We start from the raw sequence: 14,337 nt of genomic DNA on the forward strand, positions 1-14,337 counted from the left end.
CAGACATAAAGCAGTGTTTATTAAGTGGTGGCAATCATCGGGTTGTGGCCTTGCCTGATTCTTGCAGGGGACACCCGGAGCAGCCTGGCTGCTGGCACCTCATGCCAAGAGTTTTACTGAAGCTCCAATGGTTTTAGTAGCTTTGCAGTAAAAGAAAGAGAACTGGCTCCTGCTGGGACCTTGCTCCCCGTTCATAAGAAAAGTGCAGGTGAATGCTCCCATACATTACTTCAGTTCTTTAGGGAACTGCTTCAGCCCTTGCAGTGGGAACTTAATTCACCTGAATGTCCTGTGTAACATCATCTAGGTGTTCCTGCTCTGGCAGAGGGATTGGACTAGATGATCTTTTGAGGTCCCTTCCAATCCCTAGCATACCGTGATACTGTAATAAAGATGATTTCTATTAAATCTACAGTCTCGGGGGCTCATGACTGGGATGCTGTAGCCCATTACCCCATCTCTCTCACAACATGATGCTGTGAGATTAAGCTACCTGGAGATAAGATGTATTTTTAAATGTCTTTTCTTGCTCCTCTTGACAGATTCAGGGGGAAAAAAACCCAAAAGCCAAACACAAAAGTAATCGGGTGAATGGTGTGTGCTTACTTCCTCTGTTTCTGCTGGTTTTGCAGTGGGATGCATTCTCCATCCCAGAGCTACAGAACTTCTTGATGATACTGGACAAAGAAGAAAAGGAAAAAATCCAGCAAGTGCAAAGGAAGTACGAGAAGTTTAAACAGAGACTCCAACAGACCTTGAAAGAAGCCAGAGGCAAGCCTGGATAACCCTTCAGGAGGCCCATCAGACTAAGCTAGATATTATTTTTAAAATGAAAAGACACTTCTCAGGACACCTTGTAGTAGTCCCTCCCTCTCCATCCTTCCAGAAAGGACTGGCTCACAGCACTCATAAGATACTTCATTTCCTTCTTCTGGAACCTTTTATCCCAGGACCAGAGCCAGCCGAAGAACGGGAAGCCTGTTTAAAAACCGTGCCCGTCAACAAACCAAACGCAGCAGCTGGTTTGCTCATTGCTGAACCCAACAGGAACATCTACTGGCTGATGTTTCGAGCAGGGTAACTCTCGCTGTTCGTGCTCCTCCCAGCAACTTGCCTGTTCTTGTTCGGAGGTGCTGCGGCTCGTTGCGTGCGCCCGCGTGGCCCTTGTTTCGTAAGTAGAGCGCAGGAAGCAGCAGATGAAAGCAGAGGAGGTGGTTGCACCAAACCTTGTGGGTGTTGCAGCTGTAACCATTGCCGGCTGGACTCGTTCAGGGCTAAGATAGCTGGGGAAATGTCGAGTTGTAACGCCGAGGCAGCTCTAACACCCAAACAGTCTGTTAGTATGTCTTACTGAAACGGTAATATTCATTCCAGGAGAAGTCATCCGCTTTGACTCTATTTAACTTGCAGTTTTGAAAACAGATGTGCATTGAAGCAAATACCCCTGATAGCTAAGTTAGCCAGTGTTCTGTGTTTTCTACTCTGTGGGAATTGGGACCTGTGTTTGAAGAAATTCTGTTTGAAAAGGTGATGGTTGGGGCACAGGCTCATGGCTTGATATTGAGTGATGCATATCCAACAGCCTAACCCAGGAAAACTTCCAACCCCTTTCATAAAGTGATTTTGAGCTATGGACAGGTCTGGCACCAAGGGCGAGGAGCTCCAACCCAGGCCAGGCCGTGGAGGCGGCACCAAGAGCACAGGCTGCCTGTGTGGGAAAGCCTTAGCACCAGGAAGGAGTAAGGGGGCCATGAGCCTGGGATGCTTTCTGCCCACCTCTCTCTCACTGGGCTTCCCACCGCTCCTGTCCCCGACGCACCATCCTCTTGCTCCCTGAGCCGCTCTGTCACGTTTTCCTTCCCTCCCTCCCCACTCGCAATCGGTGCTCTGCCTGCACGGCCAGGAAGGTTACCAGGTTTAGCTCTCTACGTGGAGCTAGGAGAGGCCAGCACGTCTCTCTTCCCTCCTCTCTCAGGGCTCCCACCGCCTGCGAGGCACGTGCTGCGTGTCCTTCCTAAAAATCCTTGTGCTGGAGCATCGGTTACTGCCGCAACTCTAACAGAGACCCTCATCCTCCTGACGCCTTGCAGCGGTCACTGAAGGGCCAGGAAGGCTCCAGTCAGAGAGGACAGTCCTCACGTTTCCTCTCGGTGCTCCGCAGCAAACTCGCCGCGCACAGCCAGGGTCGGTCTTCCCTCTGTTTACACAGGACACTGCGACAAGGCGTGAGGAGAAAACGAGATGTTAATTCTAGCCGGGTTCAGACGGAGCACGTGAAAGGGTTCTGGGCTGACTTGATGGAACAAGTGTCCCTGTGAGCTCACTGTTGGCCGCTGTGGTGCCACCTGTGTGACGTGGGAAGGGAGGCACCAGGTTATTGGGTATTACCACAGAGGCAACGGGGAAGAGTCCAAAATTTACCTCAGTGCCTTTTCTTTTTTCCCCCATAAGTGTGAAAACTTCGCATGTGGGCTAAGGAAGTTGGAAGGAGCTTTTGTCAAGAGGCTGCCCCCTCAGTTACCTACGGACTCTTGGGGTGAGGCTGCTGTTGTCCGCAGAGGGATGGGCAACGGTTTTGGTTCTTTCTTGAAAGTGTCTGCTTGGGATTTATTTTTTTCTTCCTCCCCCGATTTATACTTGAGTACGTTTATCTACAAACTGTAAGAGAGTAACCGCGTTGCTGGAAGCCCCTCGGTTTGTGTAAATGCTGCTTTCTCCAAGCTTGGTTCCAGCTCCTGTTGTAGCCGGTAGCGTGCCAGGGTTTGCTAACAGGGCTCTGGCCGCCGGCCCGCGGTGCAGCCGTACTGTGCTCTACACCCAGGCGACCTTTAACCACGTGGCAGCAGCCCAACTGGAGCAGCAGTTTTCATGCTCTGGGGCCGTTTGCCCATTTACGAGAATAGTCATGTCTTCACTATGCGCTCGTGAGGTAATTTAAGTAACGTTTATCTCGCGCTTTCAGTCTTGGAAGCGCTGCATAAATACTTCTGTTCAGTCAAGAGGAAGAACAGTGTAAAAACTGCCATCGGTTCTGAGAAATAACATCCAGACGCTTGTTTTTAAATCCCTTTCTGGCTAAAAGGTGTAAAGATCTCTTTTCTGCTGTTGTTGTTTTCTACTCAGCTTTTGGTGACCGTCTCCCTCTCCCTTCCTGGAACCCAGCATGTCTTTGACATTTGGTAGAAGGCATGGCTTCTTATGCAATTACCGTGAATGCTGCTGAAAACCTCCTGCAGGGGAGGGCTCTTTCTTTTGGTTTGTCGAAGATATGGGCCATTTGAGGAACTGGTAGCTCCTAAAACTCAAAAGTCTCAAAGCTCAGTTGAGCTGCATCTCTTTTATAGAAGTATTGGCCCCTTCCGTAAGCGCAAAATACTGTTGGCAGTGCCTTTGGTTAGTATCTTGTCTTGCCTAGTTCGTGTGAATTTATTTTTCATGTCTATTGTAAAACATGTAAAATAATGTGTATAGAATGGAATAGCAAAGCTTCTATGGTAAAGTGAAATGCATTTTTGCAATGCTGTAATTTATTTTTAATACTCCTTAGTAATTCTATGGCATTTTTAAAAAATGTCTCACTTTCCAGCTTTTTTGAAGGTTCCGAAAGTATCTGTTCATATGCAGACAGTGTAAAAAAAATAATAAAACTGTCAGTAATTGAAAAAAATTCTCTTCAGCTTCTTTTTCTGGCGCCCTCCTATGGAACTTTGGTGTATTACGTTTAAAGGGAAAATGCAGGAATCCTTCCTACACGTGAAATTTAACTTTTTTAGCCCTGCTCTACAGTGTTTAAGCTTCAGCTAAAGAGGTGGAGAACATCCACCCCTGTGAAACCTGACCAAACTGTTCCATTAATCTTCTCTTAATATTTTACCTGGATTTGACAGAACTCCTACCCATGATATATTACAGCTAATGTCATAAGATTCAAATATACTTGTATTTATTAAAAATAATAGAAACCATAAAAATCCAGCTAACAGAGTTCATTCTCAGTGCTGAAATGTCTGATAATACCTGGAAATGTTCAGAAGGATAAAAGCTAAACCCAAATGGGTTTTATTTCTGACCTACCCTATTGAGGACACTGTGCTGGATTGTACTTTGCTTACATTTCAGTCGGGGCTCTTAGTGCCAGGCCTTTGCTAAAAGATGCACAGCAAGAATGCTGAAGTAGCCAAAAGCCACTGTAGTTGGAAAACCAGGGCACCGTTAGGAACTTATAAAAATACACATGGAAAACAATAACGTTTGGGATTTTTTTTTTATTCAGCTCTTTATTTTTATGAAAAATGAACGGCTGGAGTAATATTATTATTTGGATGAATCCTAAGCCTTGTAAACATCTGGGACTCATTTCTGAATGACGAGAGCCCGGACATTATCCTTGACTTGTTGGCAGAACACTTGTATAAATAATGAGATCTGAGTACTTCTTACAGTAGATTTTTCTCTTACTTCTTCCGGCCAAGCTTCGGAGCCTTCTCCAGGCCTTGAATATACTTCCGAGGTAGCTGGTATTCTTCTGCAACATCATGAAGAGTTCATTTCAGGTACGTATTCACAACTCCAGAATTAAAATCTGTACCTTGCTGTAACCAGTCCCAGCCCAGTTCCAGAACTGACTTACCTAGCAGCATCTTGGCCAGATGATGGATTTGGTTGCCTTGGATCTGGACCTGAACTCTGTCTTTTGCTCCTGGTACTGGGGTGATGGTGGCACTGGCTTGTACTTTCTGTTGCAGAGTGTTGGCTATGCACTGTGGGTCTAGACCATACAGCTCAAGGTTCTTGATAATTGTCACCTACAGGTTTTAATAATTATTGCAAACACCACTGTTGTGGGTATTAGCAAGTCATGTCTCGTTCATCCCAGAAAAATGAGCTGCTAAAGCTGCTCTCAAAATCTGGGCTTCTGCTCAAACCCGCTAATTTTAGTCCTCCTTTTACCTTCTTATTTGACGATCTCTGTGCTACGGTTATGTCGATAGGCTCGACGTTGCCTTTCCTCACAATAGGTTCTTGGCCAAAAAACGTCACCTGGTGTAAGGGCTGCAGTCGTTGGAGGCACCTGAACAAAGGGTTTACATCCAGTTAGGCTGTATCGTACAGCAAAGCTGGGCTTAACTGTGCCTTTCCACTGAACCCTCTGGCATGTTTTTGAGACTATGTGAAAGGTAAGATTCTACGCAAGAATGGTCTCATGCAAAGATTTGCATCCCAGCTGTTAAGTAAAGAAATGGACTGACTGAAAACTAGTCTGCTGACTCGAAAGAATTACAGCTTAGATTGTTATTCATAACATTTTATAAAACGGTTCTTGTAGACGAAAACCTTCTTCAATTTTGCCTTTAAGCTACTGTTCAGTTGTGTTGTTCACAGAGCAGTGAAGCAGCTCCGGCTTAAAATGCAGCATAAACTGTGTCACTGTCCTACGAGCAAAACTGGCTTCAGAAAGAAAGGAAACTGCTGGAGGCGCTACAGAAGCAGTGTGTGATGAAGCTCAAGGCAAGTAAGATATTGGGATATTTAGGCAAAATTTTTAAGTATATGGAAGCAATGGTCGTGTCAGAGAGTCAGGCGTCTTGGATCTAAGAGCAGAATGAGTACCGTTGCCTAGAAAAAGCCCCTTCAGCTCCCTATTGCAGAGGTTGGGTTTATAAACGTGTACACACAGATTATACACAGAACCAGGCACTGCTCCTTTAGGAAGCTTTCCCTGATAAGTGGTTAGCAGGTAAACAAAAAAAAAACAACCACAACAGTTAATGTTAGATGCTTGTTAAATGGTGAAGAATGAGAGATCCTTCATGTGAAGGTCTCTGGATATTTTTTGTTGTGTTACCAGTAAGAAGTTACAACTTAGGCAGCTCCACTAACATGCAATGAATCCGTGCAATGCTGAAACACTACACTGGGAAAACAGGCACCTGCTCAAGAGGTCATCCCATTTAAGGTTGGAGATCTCATCTTGTTCCGATTTATCTAGCAGGCAGTCGCACAGAATGGCATTCACCTTTACAAAGCTACGAAACAAAAACACATGTGAGAAGCAAACTTTTTCCCTCTAACTTCAGCACCTCTGCTGGAAGCAGGATAAGCCAACTTCCATGTCTACTTACTTTTTGTTTGTTTCATCAACCAACTCGTTTGCCTTCACATAGTTAATGATGATGTTTCTCACCTCATTGCTTGAGAGGATGCTGCCTTTCCTAGAGAGAAAGAAAATTTTTTAATGTTGCTTTAAGTAGTTAGGTGTTGGGGTCTGTCACTAAGACAGAAGACAACAACTACACTGACTGTTTGGTAGCAACGGCTCCATACTGAAATACATCTCCTAAGAGTGGTATCTTGTTACCCCTCAGCTGCTAGATAGAAGTATGCTAGATAAAAGGCTCACAGCAGTAATTAGAGACTGTAAATCCCTTGGTTCTGGGAGCCTAGCTTGGAAGAATGACCCTAATGGCACCCCTAACTTCAGGGGGATGTGGAGAGCTTGTACCAAAGGGCCCAGCTGAAGAAAGGCAGCCCCCAGGTGCTGTCTCAGCTCCATCAAAACAGGTAAGATTAGGGCACAAGGAGACAATGAGTTCTTTAAATTACCTTTTAAGTAAATCACCTTTTAAGTAAACCATGCTGTGGGTGGGCAGAATCCAAATAAAATGTATCCATTTTGACACCTGAGCTATCACCTCCTTACTGTGAGAGGCGCGATGTGTGTACTTGCAGAATGCAGTTGTCGCAGCCTCCCTTCCTCCTTCCCTTTATGCAGCAATGGATATATTCGTGATTCCCATCACCTTTTCCCGACAGCACTGCAGGGCCCTCCCCACGAGGGCTATCAAAACACTAGCAGCGTAGTTTTGTTAGTCTCTCTCTTCACATAAAAATGATTGTGCTGTACTTCTCGAGTGCTTACCTATGTCCAGATTCCTGAAACAGTGGGATCATTTTTGTCGAGACCCCATAAAGTGGAATGATTTCAGGGGCATGGTACGCTTGTTCTCTGTCTTCACTCTTGCTGTCTTGGCCAGCAGAGGCTGAAGAAAATCCTTCAGGTACAGCAAATGCTTTAATGCTGAAACGAGAATTACTGTTGGTGAGAGTGAAAGGGACTGAAATTTATCACTTGTATTTCACTAAGAAACTAAAACCCAGCAGAGCTGTGCAAAAAACTTTCTGGTCCGTCGTACAGTAAGTATGTTAGTTCTTCCAAATGCAGTCTGTTGCAGTGGGGACCTATGCCTGTGGATTAAAGGATATGATGAAAAGAACAGTATTTTTAAAGCATTAGCTGCCATTACTAAATTAGTCCTTGCACGCATTTCAAAGATACAAATAAATAAGCACTTTTAACTCAGGCAATACTAAACAGTTTCCACTCTGAGTAAAGAGGAAATGAGGAAAAAGTAAATCTCTCCAGCTATTCTAAGCATATTTGACTTTCATAATTAGAGTCAACTGCCATAAATCAAAGGATGCTGCCCCATTCCATATGACTGCTAGAATTAAAATTAAAAAAATCAAACCCTAACTGCATTCTTCAGAAGGGTACAGACATTTTAAAGCTGAAATGATTCTTTAGTGGTCACTGATAAAAGACAACTCTTGAAGAGAGGAGGAAGAATCATATCAGTGCAGGACCTGTAATCTCATTTCCTTGACCAGAGCTGCAGATTCTGTGCTTGCAGGTAAGAAAACTGAAAAGGTGAGTTTGAGGATGCCTGTCTCCTAATGATAAGGCCAAATCTAATGAGAGAAAAGTTAATGCAAAAAGTTGGAGTAATTCTGCTTCTTTCCAAACGCAGAAGAGAAGATATGCTTATATCTACAGGAATATTCTCCACTCCATTAGTTGCCAAGGAGACGTTATGTAAGAGGAAGCCTCAAGGCCCGCTGGGAAATTCCAAGTGAGAACTAATGTGCCCATACACAGAAGGAATGAGCAGGATGTTCTTGCTGTGAGGTAACTACTAATCCTTTGAAAGACTACAATATTCTACATACTCTGGATGTCTCCAGTCCACTTCCACGATGCTCTCGACACCTTTATTCAGCTCCTTCACTTGTAAGATCTTCTGGTGCTGCATACACTGCAGGAATTTGGAGAACTGAAAGAAGCAACAATCAGAAATGTGGAGTCATGCATTTTAAATTCCTGTTCCTGTGTTTCTGACTGCCCTAAAGTTACTTGCTAAATCAGAAAAACTTGTTGTTGTTTTTTTCCTATAAAAGAACACACCCCCCCATACCTTTTGCTCCTCTAAAGATAGCAACTGCTCAGAGCAGCGAGTGCCTCTGTCTTGCTCTAAAACAGAGTAAAAGCAAGTGTTCCTCCTGTAGATCTGCCATCTGTTCGCTCTGTGACATTCTGAGCCAAATCACAGCACTTCTCACATGGACTACTGCGAGATCTTCAGCAACGCACCTTGTCTTTGCTTGTCATCTACACAACAGGGAGAGCATCATCCCCTTTCTCTTCTGTTTTGTTCCTCGACAGCTTTAAAAAAGGAATAGCTCTGAGGAACTGCACTGCCCAGCAAGATCAGAACCATTTAATAGCTATGGCAGCGTACAGAGGCAGATAGCACCAGCTGCATTCTGAGCAGATCGATGCTCATGCTTTCAAGAAAATTACTTTTCTCCCTAGATCCCAGAGGAGTGGAGAGCTGACAAAAAGAACTTGGCTTTTAAGAGCAGCTTCTAGGGGTTTTTTGTTTGTCTGTTTTACTAACAGTTCTGACTTCAAACTTTTTCTCTCCTTCCATTTCTTATTTGAATTAATGCAAGAAAAAGAGAGAAAAATCTCACCTTCTTATAGCTTGATTTCTTTATGTCCAGTTGTTGTCCAGCAGGGCTATAAATAGATTTTTTTTAAAAGTTCTTTAGTTGTAAGTCACCCTTGATTTCTTCTTAAATCTTGCTACTTATGCTAGAAGTTTCTTAACAGCAGAAATACAAATCACACACAAAGAATTACTTCAAGCAAGCTAATAAATAGAACCCAATGACTGAAACTAGCGCCGATGTTCCTGTGGGTAGGCAAAGAACCGTTAAAGTGACTAAGCAGTCTTGACACAAATGTCAGCCAACTCAAGTTAGCTACCCAGTGCACATCCTGATCTGGACAATCCTTACATCAAAATAACTTGATGTAAGAATTGATCATAATCCTAGATAACCATAGGTAAGGACTGACTTTTACATTTGAGTCAAAAACTTCATCGCTCTCAGTTTTAATCTGCAGTTTTAAAGACAAAAACCCAGTGTGCAAAGCTGAAGACAACCTTCTTACCACATACCAGCATGAGAACATATGGCTGCGTAGAAACGTGCTGGTGAGCAGAGGGAGATCCGACTTCTTTACTTTGCATTTTAAGGCATGAAAAAAGCACTGATTAAATAATGCATCCATTTGCTCTGCAGGGAAGAAAGGACAAGTAAGCCACGAGCAGTCTCTTACAGAACACAGCCCTCAGCTCTCTCAGACCACACAGAACCATCTCCACCGCCTTCTCGCAGGGAGCTGCCCAGAACGTGCAGTGATCTGGCTGGTGGGTACGGGCTTCATCAAACCAAAGGGGCATAGTTCAGTTTCATTTTTATGCTAAAATACCTTGAGGAGTCCTACTGTCTTCAACTTCCTGCGGAACCTCCGTGTTGGCATCTTCAGCTGTTTCTGCAGCTCTGTTCTCATCGAGTTCCTCCTTTCCCATGGGTATTGCACAACCGTCTCGCTCCTGCAGGCTCAAATCACCGACATCCACGTGCTGCAGTGGGTCAGCGGATACGCCGACGACAGACTCCTTCCCCTCCACCTCTTCTTCATCTTCAGCACTCTCCTTTTCAGCAGAATCTGTTACCAAGGGAGCTAAGGTAGGAGGATAAGTTTTGTCACCATATTCCCTATAAAAGGAAGAAAAAGCATAACATAGCTTTCTGTTTACTGCTTTGAAACCCATGGGACAATGAGTAGATGTCACCTGAGAAAAGGCACTGGCAGCTGCAGGGGTCTTTTTCCACATTCTCAAAACTATAAAATTTATTTTTAACTCAACTTCTTCCATAAACTCGATGTTCCCTACCACGGATCTTAATTTAAAACTGAGCAGACTAGTTGAATCGAAATGCAGAGCAACTCATTTCTTTGGGACTGGCACAGACAACAATTTTTAAGGAAAAATGATTCAATGTTCACTTATAGAACAAGATGTTCTAAAATCAGAGTAACAGAGATGTTCTAGCTTCATTTCTATAATAATTACACTCAGTTTGAAGAAGCTGAGCCAAGTGAATAATTTTATGTATATAAAGGACAAGCTGTCAGAAAAGTGTGGTCATCCAAGTCATGGAGCTGAAACCTTAATAATGGTTGTATCCAAACTGAACCCAAATAACTCGTCACATGGAACGGACAGATAAAGCTTACTGGGGCACAGAGTTTGATCTGAGTTCACACGAGCCTCGTGACACGTTTTACCAAGTGCCTGGCAGTACACTCACCAGAGGTGATCCATGTAAGTGTGCAACACAGCAAAGCCCCTCCCTTTCATTCCGGCAGCCAGCATCTCTGCAGTGGACATCACGGCAACTGCAACAGCTACCGGAGCTCTGGGGAGAGAGGGGAGAGTTCGAGAACAGCACAGATACACTGTGCTACTCAAAGACAGACTGCGCCACTGTGATCTACTGATTTGTTTTATCATGTCCTTATTCTTTACAACCTGGGGCTTTTTAAAGCACCTAGGTATTGTCTTTCTCGTATCTGTTGTCCACCTGAGCTCAAACACATCCTAACCCAGAAATTTAAATGGATTTTTTTTTCTGCTGTATTTTCCATTGTTTAGGTCCACAGTGCACGGCAACAATTCTGCTTTCATTTTCTCAAAATCCTCAGTCTTCCTGCAAAAAAAAGAAACTAAAAATGAAACGAAGCTAAGAAAAAGATACGATTAAAGCCTCCTCCGTACCTGTTTCCCACTTTCATTTCCTCAAAACCCCCAGAGTCTTCCTGCAAAAAAAAAGAAACTAAAAATGAAACGAAGCTAAGAAAAAGATACGATTAAAGCCTCCTCCGTACCTGTTTCCCAAGAGGGTGACAGCACAGAGCGTGCCCCGCTCCACTTGAGGCAAGCCAGAAGATGGCACTACAACTCCTGGCAGCATCAGATCTGAAGAGGAGAATAAAGCACATCCACTTCTCAATGAAAGACCGCCGCTGCCTCCTCCACCCCCATCCCTCCGGTTACTCAGCAAAAACATAAGCCTGTTAATAGCCGAGCACACGGCAGATAAAACATGATTCTCTGCTTCTCCTAGTAAGGCAGCACGTCTTGCTCACCACCCTGTGGAGTAAGGGATCCAATTCACAAGGGTGCTGGGCACCCAGCAGCTCTCTCTGGGAAGAAAGAATTGCCTAAAATCCACCACCACTGCTCCAACCCTCCTGGTCTGACACATTGGCCACACTCAGCTGTGAACTCTCCTGGGCAGGAGGCAGCTAACGTGGACAGACACAGGCCATGTTGTGTGCTTCCTTCTGCTTTCCATACCTGGGATGAACAGACTGGCATGTGAGTAAAGAACAGTTTTGCATGACCCATTTATGGTATCACGTCATCACCGAATTATGTAAAGAGCATGTGCTCTCCCTCATGGCAGCTATAATTGTCTAAAGCTTGCAGTCTCACAGACCGACCTGCGTTCCACGTTTGGTTTTGAAGGCAGCTCACTTTTTTTTTTTTCTCAGCATCACAGATTTACTGTCTATGCTGAAGAAGCCAACAACATTTTTCCTCCCATTCACTGTCACAACTACTTTCAGCAAATCTGGAATGAATTCTAAAATTGCAAAAAAGGCTCCACATCTCTGAGGACAGCGATCACATAAAGACCTTAACAAGGTACCTATCACGTGTATGTTATGTAAATAACCAGGGCAGACAGTAGGGACTTGAATTCACAGACCAGATACCGTGAACAGCACTACCTTGCTTCTCCTCTTTGTAGCCGACTGCTCCCTAAATCTGCTCCCCCCCTCCTTCCAGGTCTGCAGCACTGGACAGTCTCAAGCCCTTCCTTTCCTTCCAGAGATGTGGCTCTACCTCTCCCTCTGCCTTTGTTGGCCATTGTCTCCTTGGCCAGCTTCTTATCTTTGGATCGTACCCAGAGGTAGCCTGGTTGCCAGGGGAGATGAATGACCTGCAGCCCTCTTTCATCAATGTCCTTCCTCCATTAGCAGGTTTTTTTTCCCCAGAAACTAGGTCGCTACAAGTCAGCAGCAAGGCTTGCTCCGATGTCTACCGCAGCTACGCATTCAAGCACTTTTATTTCCCCAAAAGCAAACAATGTAAACAAAGGGACATGAGTTCTACTTCAGATACTGTGTAATGGAAAAAAGACATCTCTTCCCACACATACCCTTCCATTTACAGACCAAAGCCGCAGTGGCTGCAATTTAATCCGTTTCAGGTCGAGCAGTTCTGTAAGTTTATAAAGACCTGATTCTCATGAGTCTGAACTGCATCCAAAGCAGGTTCCAGAAAACAGACTCCTTTCTTGTTAGTCTTGATCTATAATTAGGCGGTAGAGCCAGTAACCCAGGAATTCAAATCCAACCTCACCTGCACAATTACTCGACAGTGACTACAACTGTACGTTCCAATATAAACTCGCTCCTTATCCATAGGAAAAGCTAGTTCACCTCTGGATTGACAGGAAGCAGCAAAGGAACTCAGCTGCTCAAGGAAAGCTGTAAAAAAGACAGACCAGCGACCCTGGCAGTGCTGTGTCCCAATTCAGAGCTGCTGATCACCCTGAGAAGGTATTTCCAAATCCGAGACTCCCACATGGAGCCGGTTACTGCATTTAAACAGCTTAACCTACTTTGTTTCGTTCACAAAAGGTTTTTTTTACAGCTAATTTATTTTCCTTTTTAGGACACGACCACGAATTACTTTTGAGTACTTTTTCTTTACAGTTTTTTGTTTCAGGTACATTTTTGCCACTGGGAAAGATGAACATCAAAAAAGCCCTGGAGGCAACTCCTTCTTGTAATTCAATGTGACAAAGTTCTAGTCCTCTTACCTGCTCCTCCTGCAAGTTTCTGCAGCACAGGGTGCCAGGTCGAAAAAGCAGGGAGAAGATCTGGGTAGACCCACAGAGTGTACACTGTCCCAAAACAGAAGCAAATGTAAAGATGCATCATTAAAAATTTCCCTACCTGTTGCTTTCTTCCCATCTTTAAGACTGAGCAGTGCAACAGTAACCACTCCTGTTACTTGGGCAATCGAGAAAACTGAAGTCAGAATGATCCCACACTAATTAGTAGATGCAATGGAGAAAAATAAACTGCCAGTTAATTCAAGTTCCTGTGAATTATTATAAAGGATATAGAGAAATGATTGCATTATTTTCCTTAAATCAAGAACACCTTGAGCTAAACTGCTACCCTAAGAAGGAAGAATTGCTGGGTTTGGGAAAAGTAAAAGCACAGAACACCAGAGCAATTCATTGCCTAATTACAGGGCTGCCTGGAGGTGGACACCATGCTTCTTGGAATTACACCTTGCAGTGGACAAAGGGAAGAAAAAGGACCAAGATGCTAAACTGTGACTTAAAAGATTTGTCTCCTGGTTTCTAACCTCTCAGCACCTCAATTTCCCTTTTTGCAGAAAGAATGAAGAAACGTGACTAATTTTGCAAGAATGTTGGCAGAATAAATGCACTAAAGATTGTTAATTGTACTGATTTTAGAAGTATAGGATGCTTAAGACAGACACAAGGAAATCTTTTGGGAAACAGTTGGTGCCCAGTAAGTAAAGAGGGAGGATTATTTCAGTCCACTCCCCGTACCTGTTGGATACAGAGCTTTCTCAATTTCAAACAGTATTGGGTTCCTGTTATTCATGTAAACAGTGACAGCCTCCCCTTTGTGAGAGTATATTTTGATGACATTAAGCTCTTCCTTGTTTGGAATAAATTCAGTCAATTGTTCAGCACTAAGGTTAGGAAAAGCTGCTGCAACATCAGTTCGCAGTTTTCTCCTGTAATGACAAAATCACAAACGCGTTACAAAGCTGTCTAAACCATCCCTCAAAATAATTCCTAGGTCAGTAGTTATTATTTTGTCGGCCCCTTGCTCCTTTTTCACTGAAGAAAATTTGAATGATTGCGGCCAGGTTTACAAGTAAAATAGCTGTGTGCTGGAAGAATACCGGGAAAAGGCCAAATACTCTCGCTCTGCTCATATTCTTCCTCAAACACCTGCTCACAGCTCCTGTTGCTGTCTTGAACCGCGATTTCATTGCTGCACGGATCTGGGAGCATCAGGCTTGA

The 14,337-nt window shown here is 44.0% G+C and overlaps 2 protein-coding genes across 2 annotated transcripts in view; one reads left to right on the forward strand and one right to left on the reverse strand.

The window, feature by feature from the left end:
- RASSF5 (Ras association (RalGDS/AF-6) domain family member 5) overlaps window positions 1–785 on the forward strand; it is an 11,664-nt gene extending 10,879 nt beyond the window's left edge. Inside the window, exon 5 of the mRNA XM_009869757.1 lies at window positions 633–785. Coding sequence (XP_009868059.1) covers window positions 633–785 — 153 coding nt within the window. The remainder of the gene's footprint in view (window positions 1–632) is intronic.
- Window positions 786–4,454: 3,669 nt separating this feature from the next.
- EIF2D (eukaryotic translation initiation factor 2D) lies at window positions 4,455–14,038 on the reverse strand. Its single transcript, XM_009869756.1, has 14 exons — window positions 13,855–14,038; window positions 13,087–13,170; window positions 11,081–11,171; window positions 10,504–10,611; window positions 9,617–9,906; window positions 9,303–9,420; window positions 8,812–8,857; window positions 8,008–8,111; window positions 6,920–7,078; window positions 6,123–6,212; window positions 5,931–6,026; window positions 4,951–5,071; window positions 4,631–4,805; window positions 4,455–4,525 (listed from the first exon to the last, which is right to left on the reverse strand). The coding sequence occupies exons 1-14, from the start codon at window positions 13,907–13,909 to the stop codon at window positions 4,455–4,457; spliced, it is 1,608 nt and encodes a 535-aa protein (XP_009868058.1). The 5' UTR covers window positions 13,910–14,038.
- Window positions 14,039–14,337: the final 299 nt, after the last annotated feature.

This window comes from Apaloderma vittatum, unplaced genomic scaffold (genome assembly GCF_000703405.1).
Source record: "Apaloderma vittatum isolate BGI_N311 unplaced genomic scaffold, ASM70340v1 scaffold28615, whole genome shotgun sequence".
Lineage (NCBI taxonomy): Eukaryota > Metazoa > Chordata > Aves > Trogoniformes > Trogonidae > Apaloderma > Apaloderma vittatum.